The sequence below is a fragment of the Thamnophis elegans genome, chromosome Z, assembly GCF_009769535.1.
Source record: "Thamnophis elegans isolate rThaEle1 chromosome Z, rThaEle1.pri, whole genome shotgun sequence".
Taxonomy (NCBI): Eukaryota; Metazoa; Chordata; class Lepidosauria; order Squamata; family Colubridae; genus Thamnophis; species Thamnophis elegans.
Genome location: NC_045558.1, coordinates 117,639,190 through 117,657,858, shown reverse-complemented (window position 1 = coordinate 117,657,858; position 18,669 = coordinate 117,639,190). Strand labels below are relative to the sequence as shown.

The 18,669-nt window shown below is 44.5% G+C and overlaps 1 protein-coding gene across 2 annotated transcripts in view; it reads right to left on the bottom strand.

The window, feature by feature from the left end:
• Positions 1-18,669, bottom strand: part of BCAT2 (branched chain amino acid transaminase 2) — a 55,973-nt gene that overhangs the window by 973 nt on the left and 36,331 nt on the right. For both annotated transcript variants that reach the window (XM_032235798.1, XM_032235799.1), the window contains 9 exons: positions 14,696-14,764; positions 14,328-14,528; positions 12,595-12,705; positions 10,479-10,598; positions 8,564-8,727; positions 6,556-6,698; positions 4,018-4,103; positions 2,481-2,621; positions 2,311-2,385 (listed from right to left, as the gene is read on the bottom strand). In XM_032235798.1, the coding sequence (XP_032091689.1) occupies positions 2,311-2,385; positions 2,481-2,621; positions 4,018-4,103; positions 6,556-6,698; positions 8,564-8,727; positions 10,479-10,598; positions 12,595-12,705; positions 14,328-14,528; positions 14,696-14,764 (1,110 nt within the window). The remainder of the gene's footprint in view (positions 1-2,310; positions 2,386-2,480; positions 2,622-4,017; positions 4,104-6,555; positions 6,699-8,563; positions 8,728-10,478; positions 10,599-12,594; positions 12,706-14,327; positions 14,529-14,695; positions 14,765-18,669) is intronic.

Genomic DNA, 18,669 nt, shown 5'->3' with positions numbered 1-18,669 from the left:
CACACACACACTCACACAGACACACACACACACTCACACACACTACAAGCAATGATGTGGATATATTGTCACTTTTTTCAATGCAGACCAGATTTTCTTCCCCCAAGAACTTCGGCTACTGTTGTTGGCATAATTGATCTTCACCCCACTTCTTATTTCTTATTTTTAAAGGGGTGTGTTTCGCCTACTCCTAAGATTTAACTAATTTTAGGGGTGCTAATTTACTTCAAGTGTGTCTTGAACGAATCCTAGAAATGCAGGAGGGAGAAAATTAAGAACTACTATCCCATACAGGTAGTCCTCAACTTAGGACAGGGTTACTTAGTAATTGTACTTTATGACCTAGTTCCAAAGTTTCAATGGTCAGTATTCCCCTCATGACCCATGTTCCAGATGCTTGGCAACCAACCTTCATTATGGCAGGTTATTAGTTTGGTGTAAGGGTTAAGGCATCAGGCTAAAATCCATGAGATGGTGAGTTCTAGTGCCACCTTAGGCATGAAGAGAGCTGGATGATCTTGGGCCAGTCAATCTCTCTCACCCCTGCAAAGGAGGTGATAGCAAGCTACTTCTGAAATCTTGCCCAGAAAGCTGCAGGGAGCTGTCCTGCCAGTCTTTCTCCGGTGTCAACACTGATACAAAGACACACAATATTCCATCACAAAGCCATTCTGCCCTCTTGTGGCCCAATTGAGGAAAGATGGGATAAGCGCAATTCTTGCTTTCATTTTGAAGTAGGGGCCTAAAAATGAAAACTTATCTAGGACTGTATATCAAAGTAACTTAGTAATTTTAATGTGAACTTGCAGAGTTTCCTGTTTGTGAATCTGTATATTGGGATGGGTAACCTAACTTAGCCTGGGGACCCTATTTTATAGTTTTGATTTGGTATCTACTTATGTCTTAGTATAGATAAGATCTATTTTTCCCACTCTAACAACCACTCTGTGAGGATATTTGGGATGAGAGGGATTGACTGGCTCAAAGTCTCGCTGTGACCTTTGTGGCGGAGAGTGAACTGAAACCTGGGTTTCTCCACTCCTTGTCAAATACTTTATTAACAACACCACACTGCTTGGAAAGAGAGAACAGATTACTTCAATTGTGGAAGGCAGTGGTCTCCAACCTTGGCAACTTTAAGACTTGTGGACTTCAACTCCTAGAGTTCCTCAGCCAGCTGAGGAACTCTGGGAGTTGAAGTCCACAAGTCTTAAAGTTGCCAAGGTTGGAGACCACTGGTGTAAGGTACATCAGTATCCCCAGGATTGTCCCAATCAGTTGTAAAGTTACAATACACACAGATCAATGGTGGGTTCCTACCGGTTCTGACCGGTTCAGCCGAACCGGTAGTGGTTTGGCGGCCTGGGTCGCTGGAACCAGCAGCAACCCAGGCCTGCCATATCCCTGAATCGATTCTCCCACCTTGTTTTTGGCTTCTGCGCAAGTGCAGAACAATTTTTATTGCACAGATGGTTCACTCAAAGAATCTAATATCCAGGGCAGGATATTGCTGGTATTCTTTCATATCTATGCTTGCTAATCCTGATTCTGCTTATTTTCTGAACCCCTCAATTGCAACAAGATGGCGCCATTTCTTTATACCATACTTTTTGGAGTACAAGATGCACTCCCCTCCCACCCCAAAAAAAGAGGGTGGAAATGTTGGTGCATCTTATACACCGAATACAGCCATTTTTTGGCCTCCCAAAACCCTGCTCCATGGGTCTCATTTTTGCAAAAAACAGGCCCATTTTTCACAAAAATGTGATGCACAGAGAGTTTGGGTGGCCTGCAGAGTGCTCCTGGGGGCTGGGGAGGGTAAAAACGGGATGTGCAGGGGGTTCGGGAGGCCAGAAACAGGCCCGTTTTTCACAAAAATGGGATGCACACAGGGTTTGGGAAGCCTGCAGAGTGCTCCTGGGGGCCAAAGAGGGCAACAACTTTTTTTTTTCTTGTTTTCCTCTTCAAAATCTTGGTGTGTCTTATAGACTGAAAAATACAGGTACTTTCTTTTTCTGCCCTAAGAGGCCACAAGGACCAAAGCCAGCGATAGTGTGATGTCCCCGGAAAACCCCATCTAGCATCCCAAGAATCAGCATGGAAATGTTTTGTTTTTGACAGAGGATATGAGGAAAAGTAGGGCCCTTTTGCCTTGCCAAGGCTGAAATGCAACAAAACACTGAATTAGGTACTTTTTCAAATGCAAATCGATGCAGAAAAAGGACAGAATCAATTTAAAACTGAAAATGTGAAAAACCAAGCAAACACAACCTGTCAGATCTGTTTTCTGTCTCCCGCTAAGAATTTTACCTGAATATCTGTCAACTCCTTCAGAAACCGCTTTGCAATCTCAGGTCCATTTTCCATTGTGGGGATATGATAATTCTGTGCCAAGAGAGAGACAGAAACCCAGTTTGTATCGAGAAGAACAAAACAGATGTAGGGAAACCAGAAAGTTGGGAATGTCCCATGAGTCTCACCTTGCCCTGATAGAGAATTCTGTCCACGGGACATACCACACAAGCTGTGCCTGAGCCAAATATCTCCTTCACTCTTTTCTCCTCCAAGCCTTTGATCACGTCAGACATGGTGATTGTTCTCTCAGAAACCTTGAATTTCCCCTGGGTAGAAAGAGAGACAAGCACGTTTAAATCCTGCTGTCAGCCATTTTATAAAATGTAGAAAGGTCGAAGTTTGAATGAAGGCAAATATGTGTCCCAGGATAATGTTGCAAGATTGAATCTGGGTCGGTCATCGGGATCAGCTTTCGGAAGGAAACAACAGCCAATTGCCAGCCATCAACACACAAATCAACCACGTAAGACACCACATAACAGCCCACATATTCCAGTAAAGAGAAGTTCCCTCAAGATGGGCTCCAGTATGAGTCTGAAATCTTGGAAGAGTAAACCTCTGGTCCCGGTGACCGACCCAGATTCAATCTTGTAACTGAATTTTGAGTCCAATCCATCTATTTTAGAACCAGTTCTTGGTTGCAGTGCACAGGCATTTGCAGTGCAAAACATCTCACAGTCAAGAAGCCGTTCTATCTTTAAAGATAGAATCTTGGGGATAGAATCTTGGGGATTGCTGCCAATCAAGGAAGGCTAGGCCCCTGGAGTCTCCTCATCCCACCACTGTGAATTAGGGTGGCAAGAAGGTTAAACATTTGCAGCAAAGCTTCCTACCGTGTCAAAAACATTTGAAAATTGTCCTGTAAGACCAATGATCGACGTAATAGTTATTGTTATTCAATAGCACAAAAAGATCAGGGGGAAAAAAAACCCATTCTACTGTGACCCGACAAATGCGCGCCAACAAAACCGCGTCCACAAAAGCGCGATTAGGGTTTTTAGGTTAGGATTAGGATTCCACTAGCACTGACAGAGTGAGGAAGTTTCTGCAACTTTGCAATCAATCTTTTTTTTTTTTGTATGCTGAAAGTGAAGGGTGCTTCAGTTGTAAAGTCACAATCACTGTTTTGACTTGTTTGACCTTCCCCACCTCGCCCCCCCCCCAACATCTTCACATCCCATCCTTTGGCCATCTTGGAAAAAATCCCAACCTTACTCCCTTTACAATATTGCTCGTTTTTATGGTCCTAAGTCACCCCACCGAAATGTAGAATGTGACTCTCTCCTTAACTCAGGATTTGACATCAACAATAGCCTCATTTTTATCCAGCAAATTGTTCTCTCTGCTGCTCTCTCAATTCATTCTTGAGTGCAACAATGAATACTAAAAAAGAAATTTTACAAAATAAAAACCCTCCCCGTCCAGAGGTGGGCTGCTGGGGGTTCACATGGGTTCGGGCGATCCTCGAGCTAGGATTCTGCCCAGTTCGGTTAACCCCCAAATGTCACCTGACTGGGCCCTCCTGCCCCTCTCCATAGTTTCCACATGGCCCGCTCATCATGCCAGGTAAGTGCAGGGTCCGCGCAGAGGCTCGCTGCAATTTTTGAAGCCCACCCCTGTCCCCATCAGTGGCAAGGATACCTCACACTTCTGCATGCTCACCCATTTGCGGGCCAAATCCAGAAGGCTTTGTCGTGTCACACCAGGTAAAATGATTCCATTAAGTGGAGGGGTGACCAGCTCCATATCTGAAAAGTTGACATTATAGTTACACATTTCCAGGGATGGCTACATGTTATAGCACTAAAATATTTCTGAAACCCCAAAAGGTGGAATTAACTGAGGGGAGGAAATGCAATTATAATTAAAAGGGAAAATAAGCTTTAGAAACCCGAATTGCATGAGAACTTAGTCCTATACATATCTGAATGGCACAAGAATGCTGTCTATATGTTCCACTAGTTTCAATTATCAATTCTGCACATAACTACCTCTGGATACAACCACTAACTATGTTTAAGCAGAGAAGAGCAAAAAACAAATATACATGTATTATTTTCGTAAATGATAATGGGATAATATTTAATATACATTCTGCTGGACTTTCAAGAGATTTAATTTTTGGGAACGTGTAATACAGCAACACTTACATTAAGTTTTCATTTTCTTTTTAAATAATTTAAAATTTCAGAACATGGATAGTGATGGATGGATGGAAAGAGATGATGAATGGATATAGGTAGGTAGGTAGGTAGGTAGGTAGGTATTTTTGGGAGTATAAGAGGCGCCTTTTCCCCCTAAAAGACATTGGTGCATCTTATACACTGAATACAGCCATTTTTGGCCTCCCGAATCCCGGATCCCATTTTTGTGAAAAATGGGCAAAACCCGGGGTGCTTTGCCTTCCCCCACCCCCCAGAAGCACTTTGCAGGCTTTAGCAGGACTGGGGAAGGGGAAAATGCCCCTGTTTTAGTGAAAAACGGCAAAAATCTCAGCCCTGCTGAAGCCTGCAGACTGTTTCTGGGGGCTAGGGGAAGGCAAAAACTTTTTTTCTTATTTACCTCTTCGAAATCATACTGCATCTTATACAATAGTGTGTCTTATAGTCCAAAAAATATGGTAGACAGACAGACAAACAGAGTGAGCAAGCAAGCAAGCACCAAAGATTAAGGAATCTTAACTAACTAATGTGGCCATTTTTCTTGATTAATTCATTTTAATCTGCATAAATTTACAATCACAATTGGGTCCAGAATTTCCATTGCTAAGCAAGACAGTTATTAAGTGAGACGCCCAATTTTACGATCTTTTTGGCCATGGCTGTTAAGCAAAATAAGCAAATTACCACATCATTAAGTGAATCATGTGGTCATTAAGTAAACCCAGCTTCTCCCATTGGTTTTGCTTGTTGAAAGCTGACAGGGAAGATCACAAATGGTGATCACATGACCCCAGGACACTGCAACCGTCGTAAGTACAGGCCGGTGGCCAATTGCACCTGAATTCTGATCACGTGGCCTGCAAGGGTTGGTGGGCTCCTGTTGCAAGACACTTTTTCAGTATCTTTGTAATTTCAAATGGCTATAAGTCAAGGACCACCTACAGGACTAAAGGAAAAACTCAAACACATTTTTCCTGATGCCTCTGGTACACTACTTGTATCATGTTAAGAAGTGACACCTTTTCTCTATGGCACAAGAAAATAAAGCGACTTGTCATTTTGATTAAGTACTTGCATTGAGTACAGTATTAATTTAATAAGTTTTAAAACCCATAAATCCAGAGAATGCATGGCTTGGATGCTAAAGATTCATCAATGTTGCCTTCTCGTCTTTCACCTCCCTGCAGTGATGGGTGTCTGCAGGAAAGTGGCAAACGAAAAATACATATCATGACACAAATTTTACGCTTGCATGCAGTAGCACGCTGCAAATATGAAAGGACGGAGGGGCGGTGTGTGTGTCTCTACATTTTGGTGACAACCATTTCATCATTGCATAGGGAATCCTGGGCTTATGACTAAGACACTATCAGACTGTTGTTCAAAGTTAGGATGGGCCCCTCCCAAAAAATACACAGCCCAATCTCAAGATGACAATGCCTACAATACCACCTCTCCAGTCACATGATCACATTTTGGGCATTTGGCAATTGGCTCACCTTTATAGACAATATACAATGTCCTGCATTCACACAACCACAATTTTCCACATTTTTTTGCCTGTTTCCAGCATTTACTTCTGGTTCCCGGCAAAAAACATCCATTGGGTATAATGAATTTACTTCATGACCACAGCATTCAGTTAACGAACTGCCATTAAACATATTGTAAAGTTGGGTCCAGTCCCATCGCGACCCACTTAATGACTATAACAAATTACAATTATAATTCCAGGCTCAATTGTGGTTGTAAGTTGAGGACTAACTGGAAGTTAGAAAGAGGTGCCTATGCCCAACCCCCAATAAATGTATCCAGGATATGAGAAGAAAAAATAGAACAATTTTGGATGAAAAACCAAGACAAGGGGTTTTTTTTTGGGGGGGGGGGGGGAGCGAAGGAATTTCCCTAATGGTAATTTATTTTAGGAATCAGGAATTAATGTTTAATCAATACCTTGAATCAGCCTTACCACAGGACTATGTTCCCATCAAAGCCCAAAACAATGGATCCGCCACTGCCCAGAGATAAAATTCCTTACCTCCCTCTTGGTCCTTCCAAAACAAGAAAATATTCATGGTCCCAACTTCAGTGAGTTGGTGGTCTTCGCCGTACAGCCACAAAACCTGCTGGCAACCCAATTTGGCAGCCTCTCCTTGCACGTATATGGTGGGGCCGTAGTTGCTAAGGGATGAAATAAGAGCAGGACAAGACTCTGATCGGATACAAAGGCATTTATCCAGTGACCAAAATGGATGCGAAACCAGCCTGAAAGACTAAAAGGGAAGGCACAAGCGATGGCGGTTCAAACGTAATCAATGGGACAACTTGCCTCCAGAAGTTGTGAATGCCCAAACACAGGAAGTCTTTAAGATGATGTTGGATAGTCATTTGTGTGGAATGGTTCACTGCGAACCGCGAAGCCCTTATCCATGCCGACATAAGCGTGGAGGGCAAATCCACGCCATCCGAAGCGCTAAGGAAAAAGGCGACCCTAGCGCGACGACATAACCGCGGAGGGCAAATCCGCACCTTCCGAAGCACTCAGCACCCTAAACCTAACCCTAAACCTAACCCTAACCCTAACCCTAAACCTAACCCTAAACCTAACCCTAAACCTAACCCTAACCCTAAACCTAACCCTAAACCTAACCCTATACCTAACCCTAAACCTAACCCTAAACGTAACGCTAAACCTAACCCGAAACCTAACCCAAACCTAACCCTAACCTAACCCTAAACCTAACCCTAAACCTAACCCCTAAACCTAATCCTAACCCTTACCTTAATTTAAATCGGCTTTCTGCCACCGCACTGTTTTAAAGCACCCTTCTGTCGCCGCGCTGTTGTCGCCGCAGTGATGACATCGCGGTGATGACGTCGCGGCTTTAGCGACATGGTTTTGTCGCCGCTATTTTGACGAGCGCGGTTTTGTCGGGCCACGGTCTGGAACAGTATAGGGTTCCCTGCCTAGGCAGCAGGTTGGACTAGAAGACCTCCAAGATCTCTTACAATTCTGGTGTTGTGTTGTATTGTATTTTATTGTATTGTATCATTGTATTGTATTGTATTGTATCTCCAGTTAAACCAAGGGCCTCTGCCATGTTGGGAAGAGGCAGCCAACAAGACTCCTCTAAATATCTGGTTGAGCATTCCCAAACTGTTTGCCTCCCCAAAACCTTTCCTCCAGCCAAGGCCTGGTTGTGGTTGCTATATTCCTGTGTATTTTGAAAAATGGACCACTGTTTAAGTATTAAAACAGGGGTGGAATATCTATAGCCTGCCTCTGGCAATCCTCATTTTTTTTCAGTGTCACCCAAGACCCTATAACAGAATAATTGAGTTGGAAGGGATCTTGGAGGTCTTCTAGTCCAACCCCCTACTTAGGCAGGAATTCCTATACAATTTTAGACAAAGAGTTGTCTAATCTCTTCTTTAAAACTTCCAGTGTCGCAGCATTCACAACTTCTAGTTGTTCCACTGATTAATTGCTCTAACTCTCAGGAAATTTCTCCTTAGTTCTAAGTTACCTCTCTCCTTGATTAGCCTCCAGTCCCCTAATTATTTTGTTGCTCTATAAAATTGAAATATGTTGGCAAATTACCAATTTTCAGGAATGAAAATTTTCCCATTTGAAAAATAAAATAAATAAAATAAGTTAAAATATAAATGTTATGCTTCTACTAGGGTTAGGGAAAAGACTGTATTATGGGGAGGAACCCTACTCCATTTTGACACCCACCCCCCAACCTCTCCAGTGTCACCTTATCACAAATTCCTGCAATCCTCAAGGGCTTAAATGAAATTTAAAAACAAAAGAAATCAAATTCTTGTCTCAAGGAAAATGTCCCATCTCCACAAAACAAATTGGGCTGAAGTAGCCTTGCTCTACCTATACTCCTTCCAGAACTATGGACTTCAAGACCCAGAATTCTCCAGGCATTGCCAAGAATGTTAGGAGGTGAAGTTCACCCACTTGGAAAAAGTCTGACTTAAAACTGCCAAGTTTCATCCACCCACTTAGGTTAAAACAGAAGCCCTAGACTTACCCGCCTACTTTGCAATTACCAACGCCACCCATCCAGGCACGGACAAATTGGGGATCAGCTAAGAGGGAAACGGGATTGAAGCTTCCGGTGGTAAAATAAGGACCCACGGGACCCAAGATCACAAAGAGCAGCGCGTGATTGGAAATGGAGACCCCCAAGGAAGGCTGCAGAGGGCAGAAGGGGAGAGTGCCACATAAGAGGCTGGTCAGCAAACGTGATTAGAATCGGCAGATTTATAAGGTCTGGAAGTTGAGTCATGGTAGCTGGACTTCTTTTCTTCTTGGTTTGAAATGGCCCTCCTAATCAGCGGTGGGATTGAAAAATATTAGCAACTGGTTCTCTGCCTGGTTGCTGGGGGGGGGGGGGGCTACTTGGCCTTCTGCACCACAGCAGCAAGGGGGACGTTTTCGCCCTCCCCAGGCTCTAGAGGCTTTCCTTGAGGCTCTGGGGGGGGGGGGCAAAAATGGCCTCCCACGGGCTCCAGAAGCCCTCTGAAGGCCGGAAATGGACCCTTTCCGGATTTCCGGAAGGCCCATTTTTCACCCTCCCAGAGCCTCTGTGCGGGCTCTGCACTTACCTGGCATGATGAAGAGGCCACATGGAGACTCCTGGGAGGGGAGGCCTTTGTGTGGCCAGTTCTACCGGTTTGGCAAACCAGATGCAAAATTAGCATCCAGTTCGTCTGAACCGATCCGAACCAACTGAATCCCATCCCCTGCTCCTAGTTGACTTGCTCAGGGTGAAAAAGCTACCTGGATAAGCAGCGAAATGTTTCAACCCCATAAGAAAATAAGTCCATGACACAGCTTCCAGACAATTCTACACGGATGGCTGGGAATCTCCATTGACAGCAATTTATCAAAGCAGCAACTGGCCAATTTTGTCAGCTGAGAAGCTAAGCAAAGCCAGGCCTACTCAGTGATGGAGAGTCAGGTATCCACAGGCCAGAGAGAGAAGTTCCAAAACAATGTGGAAAATTGTACTGGCAAACTATTTCCATGCTCTGGCCAAGAATACTGCATGAAGCTGACTTCAGCAACTCCAAAAACTGAGATGGACTGAAAGGTCCATCATTATTTTTTTAACACTGTTTCTTGTCTCCCCACTGTACACTTAACTGGTCTGACTTACTACTGAGATAGAGCTCGTCCAACATGGCCGTAAGTCATAATGGTCATAAAATGGGTTGATCATGTGACAATTTTACACCTTTTTTTTTGCAGCAGTCATTGAGAGGCCACTGTAATCATAAAGCAGCCATCTCAGTCATTAAGTGAATGCTGCAGTCATTAGGTGAAGCAATAGGTGCAGTTTTGCTGAAAACTAGAAGTAAATGCTAGTTTGGGGCAAAATCATCATAAAACATGGTGATGTCACTGCTGGATGCTGCAGATGGATCTGAATGGCAGCCCATTTGCTAAATGGGCAAAGTTTGGTCGGGTTTATGACTAGGGAGTGGGTGGGTGGCAACCATCAAAACTTTGAAACTCGGTCATAAGTAGCCCTCTGATAGGTCTGTCATAATTTCAAAAGATCACAAAGTATCTGTAAAAACATAAAGCCTGTATTTACACATGCTAATCTTGGTTAGTTTTAAGTATAGCTAGCTTTTATGGTTTACAACGTGCACACTCAGCCTAGTTGATAGGCGAATGGAGTACATGGTTAAAATCCATTAAAATGGTTTGTTTGGTACTGAAATTAATGAGTTAAACAAGAATGAAAGGGAGAAATAGGAAACGTAAACGAAAACGTGATGACATTATTTCTGAATCTATCCATCACCTTGTTTTGATGAAAAGGGGTCAGATTTTGGAAATCAGAATGAACATAGTGCGTTTAAGTAACTGTTAGGGTTAGATTATGGAAACCCCTGCTGCCTAAAACGTCTGAAATTGGAAGCACTCATACCCACCTCGGTGCCAATCAAGATGGGGCGGATGTAGAGACTGGCTGTGCTGGAGTGTGGGACCCAATCTTGGTCCACCCGGATCAGCTGCTGGATGCATTCAAGCAATTCAGACTGATCAAAAGCCTGCAAGAAGACGAGAACATGATGCTCCTGCTATTTTTCCTTGCACGGAGAATAAAATACCCTGTGCTGGGCACCTTGAAAGAGCCAGCTAGACAGAACAAAACCCCATCTAGTCTCTAGCATCCCTTCCCCCATGGAAACAGGGAGACACATCTGGGAAACCTGGAAGCAAAGCTTGGTAGCCATCCCTGCCTTCTGCTCATAGCTCCCCCACAGCTTCCGTTCAGAAGCATCTGATTCCGAAGGAAATACATTACTGTCCTTACGGTACTTACAGGGTAATCCCTAGACAATATTTTTCACTCCCTCCTATAAGATGCTACCACAAACTATTTTTCCTTCCACTTCATATTCTCATCACCTGATAGGGCCGTGATGGCAAACCTATGGCACGCATGGCAGAGGTGGCATGCAGAGCCCTCTCTCTGGGCACGCGCGCCATCGTAAGATGCTCTTCTGGTTTCCAACCAGCTGGTCTTTGTGGGCGTCAAAAAACAGCCCAGAAAAACAGCCCAAAAACAAATCAACTGTTTTTGCCTTGTTAATGGCCTGAAAACTGCCCTGAAAACAGCAAAAAACACCCCCAAAACAGGCCAAAAACAGCCTGAAAATGGCCCAAAACCGGTCAAAAAACAAGCAGCTGATCTTTGAGTTTCTTGTGCTCTGGTGCACGTGAAGACCAGCTGGCTGCCGCATATGCGCATGCTGAAAACCCAAAAACTAGATGGCCGGCACGCACCTGCACTCTGGCCAGCTGGACTTCATGTTTCTGGTGCGCCGGCGCGCACATATGAGCAAATGAACATGCATTCCTGTTGTGATAGTATTCCCCCGTTCACAGAAAATATTGAAGCTTCATTCTCGCAGCTTGTGGGTTGTTTTCCGAACGTTTCATTCCCAGGCTAGATAACATCTTCAGCAGAGTGTAGGGGATCTGCTGAAGATGTTACCTGGCCTGGTAACAAAACGTTTAGAAACCAACCCACAAGCTCGGTGTTCTGACTTAGGCTTCCCAAACGCACGAAGCTGACTCCTCATCCTGATAAAACCCCTTTTATTTAGTTTAAAGTGAATTCCTCTCCAGCAAAGTCTTTCAAGAGATTTCATAACTACAGACCTTTATCAGGCTTGGAGAGCTGCCAGGCCGATATCTTCCAAACGCCACTCTGTAGCAGACAATACTTGGCAAGAAGTCAGGAACAAATCTTCACCCTATTGAATTGAACTAATGGTCTCCTGCAAACTCCCCTCCCCTTTCGCTCCTCTTTATTCCCTAGGGAGGAGCCATTCACCGTCCACCTCTGGCTTTACTCGAATCGACCCTTGTTCCTTAGCTGTTCCCTTCTCCTAGCAGCTCTGCGCATGCGCACACTGGGAACAGGCTCCAGCTGTTCTTCTGCCTCACTGATGTCCGACTTCAAAGGTGGCTGATGCCCTGGCCCCATCTGTGCCTCTGACGCAGACTCCAGGACTGGCCCATGTTCCTCCCAACTGTTCGAATCTGCTGCAAGATCCACTGGCAGGCCACGACATTCAGAGAATGAACCTTCACCCTCACCCTTACACCCGAGCTACAGATATTCGCCACTATTGCATATTAAGAGATGTTAAAAGCATTGGAACTTGCATCCTACTAAGCAAATGATGGAGTCACCTTGATTAAAATACGTCTCATGCACATGCCACTTCTCCATATTCATATACCAACTACCTGGGTGGAAACTATGATGTCAGGAAGCCAAATAACAGGAGCACACTAAATTGGGGTCTATTTCAATTCCCTCCCCCAAGGTTGCAGGAGGAGGCTTAACTTCCCAATAGATTGGGAGGGTGTTTACATATTTTCTGTCCCTGGCTACTTTCTTTTAATTGAACTCAGGTTGAAATCTTTCCGTTTCAGGGTTCCATAGATGGCCTCGGGAGAAAGATCATAACTTAAAAGGTAGCTGATCCTGGATTTAGGGCAAGAGAACAAGAGGATGCTCCACATACTCACAGGCAAGCAAGCTCGAAGAGAGGATTGTAACATGCGATTCATGTTGAGCATGGGACGAAAAAGACGGATGCGCTGATCTGAGCCCCGGAAAGCTTTCATTCCTTCAAAAAGCTAGATAAGGACAGGAGGAAGGGGGAGATTAAAAAAAAAAGTAAAGTGAATTATGTGGTAGAGATCATCTACTGATACATGAGCTGGGCTTAAACTTTAGGTTAATGAAACACAATGGCTTTATTCATATGACCTTATTATTATGGCTTGATGAAAAGATGGGCAATTAACATTTCCCCTACAAGCTATTTTGGCAGATCATAGACCTTTAGGGACAACCATGATCTGGATGATTGAGAATTTCCATTGACATCCCAGACCTCTCTTTGACTATGCAAACAGAAAACACTTTCCGCTGTGCCTCATTGATCTCCCAGGAAAAGAAAAACCAATTCCCAGCCCCAACTTAGTCATTTGCTCATTGTCTTCTATCAGGTTTCCCTTCATCCCGAATGTTAAATACTTGGTTTAACGTTCACAGATTATCCTACAATTATTTTCCCCCATAACACTGAATCAAAAATTAGGCAAGCCCACTCTAGCCTAGACCTCAGTTTTCAATCTTTGTAGATGCTGAGAACAGACACCAGACCAGAAAACTAGACGGATATGTCCATGAAGTCATTAAGCTCCATCTCCAAGATTTTACTCCTATTGATTTATGGAGTGCAGTGAGAATCTCCCTGTTAAAATACTTGTGTAATCCAAAATTAATATGTGAAGAAGATAGATACCTTCTTTCTGAATTCTAATAACGGTATGACCCACTTGATCCATTAATCAACAAAGATTTCTGGGACTTGAATCTTTATTTTATCTCATGAAGAATAACAGTTTAACCCAACAATGTAATCTACCTTTTTCCCAATTTGGTAGATTCTAGATGGTCAGGAATGCAAAGAGATGCGGTTCTCTTGCACCCAGATTATGTAAAATCAATCTAATCCGTCTTAATTCTCTCCTTTTTCAAAAGATTCCTTTCAATATTTCTCTCTGTGATTGTTTGAACACATCAAGCTAAGCTTGCTGAATTGTGTGAATCCAGCTTTTGTGGTTTATAAATCATAGTGCTCAAGAGAGGGATCAAACATCTCATCCATCTTTTGTCCCTTTGGTACGTCCACAAGAGATCTAAGGCAACACCTTGAATTCCGTTGATTTTTATCTACTGCTAATTTGCTTTGATAGTTAGTAGTTCAGATTTTTGTAGCACACAATAAACCTATATTCATTTGAACAACCTGGATTCCTGATTTCCTATAGCAAGTCTACGGTATAGTGAAGGGGTATAAAACCTGATCGTATTGCAGGCTGTATCGTGACATATCAGGCCATATTGCGATGTATCGGGATGTTTTTTGCCTTTGCAGAGCCGGTGTGGGCGTGGCCTGTGTAGGCCTGTGTGTGGCCTATGCGGGCTGTATCCAACCCAAGGACCGCTAGTTTGACAGGCCTGGTATAGTGCATGTATGATCAAAACCAACTATGGCTGATAACCCATAGCCTATATATGAGACCATCTCTAATCTGTCATATTCCCAATCCTTCGTTGGCTCCATCCACTCTTCATCATCTCCCTGTTGTCTATCAGACATCAAGTCCTGACATAAGAACCCTTTCCAGCAAAGCAGAAGAAAAATGGAGGGTATATATCTGTAACTCTTTAGATGGGAAACCATTACCTCCACTGAGTAATGCAGGACTGAAGAGGCTGGGTGCAGAGAGAGATTCTGGAAAGGTTTGATGTGTGGTTTTCCCCAGCCATTTTCTTTGCTCCATTCCACAGTGAGCATATGGTCCGTGAAATTTTTCCCAAAGACCAGTTTGCTAGAATCCGGTTTAGGCTTTAGATGTTTGTTCAATTCAATCTGGAGATCTGAGGCCTGGAAGAAATGCAGGGTCATTGACTCGGCTTTCCCTGCCCCCTCAGTGTCAAATTAAAAATTGAAAGTTACCCCAAACATGTGGGTTTATATTCTACCCACCTCTCCCCAACATGGAACAGATTCCCGTCATTGGGATGTGATGTGACGGTGTGAAATTTTCTCACCTTGAACGTAGTACTGAAAAATCTCTGAGGAGCAAGAAGTAGAAAGTCTCCAGCTTTTCCTCTCAAAATCTAGAAGGAAATAGGAGGAAAAAAAATAAAAGTCTGAATGAATCTCTTGCACCTGGAATAGAGAAGCGGTCCTGAAAATATCCTTCTCTAAATTGCATGACTTAAGCAGCTGTGCCTGAAAAATCTCTAAAGCAGATGTGCAGGTGTACTTCTTGATTTGCTTGTTAATTACCCTGGAGCTTTCCCCATTTTAGGGAAAGAACCATCGTAAAAACTAAGTACATGTTTTGTTGAGTGCAAGTGACCCCGAGACTGAAACCTCCTTCTGGTTAAAATCATCTCAAAGAGTTGGCTAGGAAAGACTATTTTTTCCCCCCAGTATCTCTGGAGAAGAAACATAGTCATTCAGGATGGACACAGTGAGCAGATGGTCCACTGGCTAAATTAAGCCAGAACATTTAACAAAATGGCTAATCATTAATGCTGTTTTCCAACCCACGGACAGGCGTTTGTGTGCCCGGTTCTAATTTCAAAAGACGGTGATTGGTTTCAGAGAGCTGCTAGAGGATAATGCCAATAGGCAGACAAGGAAACAAAAAATAACCCAAATTGCTTCATTTGGTTTTCATTGATTCTCACCATGGATACTAAAGATCTGGGCTTTATTTTTAAGTTTCAACTTCTTTATGGCTTGTGGTTAATTAAAAAGGTCAACTAAATTATGGGCAATCACAGGTAGTGCTATTCCTCCTTTTTGTAACTGTTAGAGCCTTCACTGACAAAGACTGCTGAAAACTGACAAGATGTGTTCCTGCCATTTTGAGGCAGGAAATATGTGAAAGCCATAGTATAGATCAGGGATGTCAAACTCGATTTCATTGAGGGTTGCATCAGTGTTGTGTTTGACCTTGGAGGGCTGGGGGGCTTGACCAGCTCAACATTTTTTTTAGTCATTTTTTAGTCATTTTATTAAGATTTATAGGCCGCCCTTTTCCCTGAGGGGACTCAGGGCGGCTTACAATCACGGGGAAGGGGGTGCAATATCAAAAAACAAACAAAATGTGAACAAAAGAAAAATAATAAAACACAACTTTCATTCAACAGTCAACACTCGGGCGGGTAAATTGGGAACCTATCCCCAGGCCTGATGGGAGAGCCAGGTCTTGAGGGCTGCGTGAAAGGTCTGGATGGTGGTGAGGGTGCGGATCTCGACGGGGAGATCGTTCCACAGGGTCGGAGCTGCAACAGAAAAGGCTCTCCTCTGTGTAGTCGCCAGTCGACATTGACTGGCGGATGGGATTCGGAGGAGGCCCAGTCTGTGCGATCTAATCGGTCGGAGGGAGGTAATCGGCAGAAGGCGGTCTCTCAAGTACCCAGATCCACTACCATGGAGTGCTTTAAAGGTGGTCATCAGTACCCTGAAGCGCACCCGGAGACCGACAGGTAGCCAGTGCAGCTCGCGGAGGATGGGTGTAACGTGGGCGAACCGCGGTGCGCCCACTATCACTCGCGCGGCTGCATTCTGGACTAACTGCAGTCGCCGGATGCACTTCAAGGGCAACCCCATGTAGAGCCCATTGCAGTATTCCAGCCTAGAGATCACAAGGGCTCGAGTGACTGTTGCGAGAGCCTCCCGGTTTAGGTAGGGCCGCAACTGGCGGACCAGGCGAACCTGGGCAAATGCCCCCCTGGTCACAGCTGACAACTGGTGGTCAAAAGTCAGCTGTGGGTCCAGGAGGACTCCTAAGTTGCGGACCCTATCTGAGGGGTATAAAATTTGACCCCCCAGCCTAAGTGTTGGAACATTAGCCAAATTGTTGGGAGGGAAACACAACAGCCACTCGGTCTTGTCCGGGTTGAGTACCAGTTTGTTAGCGCTCATCCAGTTCTTAACAGCCTCAAGACCCCGGCTCATCACGTCCACCGCTTCATTGAGTTGGCACGGGGCGGACAGATACAGTTGCGTATCGTCCGCATATTGGTGGTATTTTATCCCGTGCCTCCGAATGATCTCGCCCAGCGGTTTCATGTATATGTTAAATAGTAGGGGGGATAAGACCGAACCCTGCGGCACCCCGCATGTTAGGGGCCTCAGGGACGATCTCTGCCCCCCGACCAACACCGACTGCGACCTGTCTGAGAGGTAGGAGGAGAACCACTGCAAAACAGTGCCTCCCACCCCCACCTCCCGCAGTCGTCGCAGAAGGATACCATGGTCGATGGTATCGAAAGCCGCTGAGAGGTCAAGGAGAACCAGGATGGACGCATAGCCTCCATCTCTGGCCCTCCAGAGATCATCGGTCAATGCGACCAAAGCGGTTTCTGTGCTGTAACCAGGTCTGAAGCCGGACTGGAAGGGGTCAAGATAACTAGCTTCCTCCAAGGCCCGTTGAAGCTGGAAGGCCACCACCTTCTCCACAACCTTCCCAATAAAGGGGAGGTTGGAGACAGGACGAAAGTTGTTTAAAACATAACTCATGTCGGGGGCACCTGTGGTGGCCCAAGTGCTCTACTAGTGACAATGGGCTCCCAATCTCCATTTTCAGCTGCAACGGCCTCCTGCAATCCTCTGCCAGTGAAAATGGAGCCCTCGCGAGCTCCATTTTCGCTGGCAGAGGCACTGCGGGCCAGTCCTTTGCTGTTTCTAGGGTGGCCCCATGGGCCGGATCTAAGCACCCCGCAGATCTGGCCCCCAGGCCTAGAGTTTGACACCCTGGTATAGATCCTAAAACAGTCAAATCATGGTCTAAAAGCACACAAACAAACAAAAACCTTCAAAGCACTGGTCCCATTTACTTTCTACAATATCAAATATATACCTTAGTAATCTATTTTTCCCTCCCTGGACTTCAAACTTGAGTCGAGGTGGCTCAGTGGTTAGAGTACAGTACTGCAGCCACTTCAGCTGACTATTAGCTGCAGTTCAGCGGTTCAAATCTCACCGGTTCAGGGTTGACTCAGCCTTCCATCCTTCCAAGGTGGGTAAAATGAGGACCCAGACTGTGGGGGCAATATGCTGACTCTGTAAACCGCTTAGAGAGGGCTGAAAGCCCTATGAAGCAGTATATAAGTCTAACTGCTATTGCTATTGCTAGTGTCTTTCTACAGCAAATATACTATGTCCACAACATTTTGCTGGTGTACTAATTTAGTAGTCAACGGGCCATTGGTCCGATGCAAAAACCTCCCGTGTTCAGATCAACCACACCAAACCAGGTTTACTTGCAGTGAACTCAATGGAGCTTCCAACTTCACGAGGGAATTGGATTATAACTTCTAAGAACTTTCTTTCATGGTTACCAAAGTAAAGGAAAATCACCTCCAGGTACGGGAGGAAGAAGGTAAGGATAATGTACATGCGGAGAGACCCTAGTCTGCTAGGCCCATGTTTTTCAAACTTGGCACCTTTAAAATAGCAATAGTTCTATGGAGATTCTCAGTCATCCAGGTCACAGTTATCCCAAAGGTTCTTTTTCAAAAGGCAACTGGACTTTCTGGTTTTTCTTTAAAGATGTTTCGCCCTTAAGTTGAAGAAGCTTCTTGGATGAGAAGCAAAACATCTTCAATGAAAAGCCATAGAAAGACCAGTTGCTTTTTGAAAGAGCACCTCTGGAGCAATAGCAATGGCTCTTAGACTTAGATACCACTCCAGAGTGCTTTACAAATGTCAACATATTGCCCCCAACCATCTGGGTCCTTGTTTTATTGACCTCAGAAGGATGGAAGGCTGAGTCAACCAGGATCGAACTCTTGGCTTTGGGAAGTTAGTCTTCAATATTGCATTCTAACCATTGTGCCACTATGGCTCACAATGCCTAGATTTCAAGTCTCATAATTGCCCAGCCAATGCTGTGCTAGTGCAACCAAATGTCACAAATTCAGAAGTCCCTGATTTGACTCTGAGCTGTGACACAGGTTCTTTAGATGCCTCCTTCAGAGTCGACTTTCAGCTTGGCCTTTCCCAC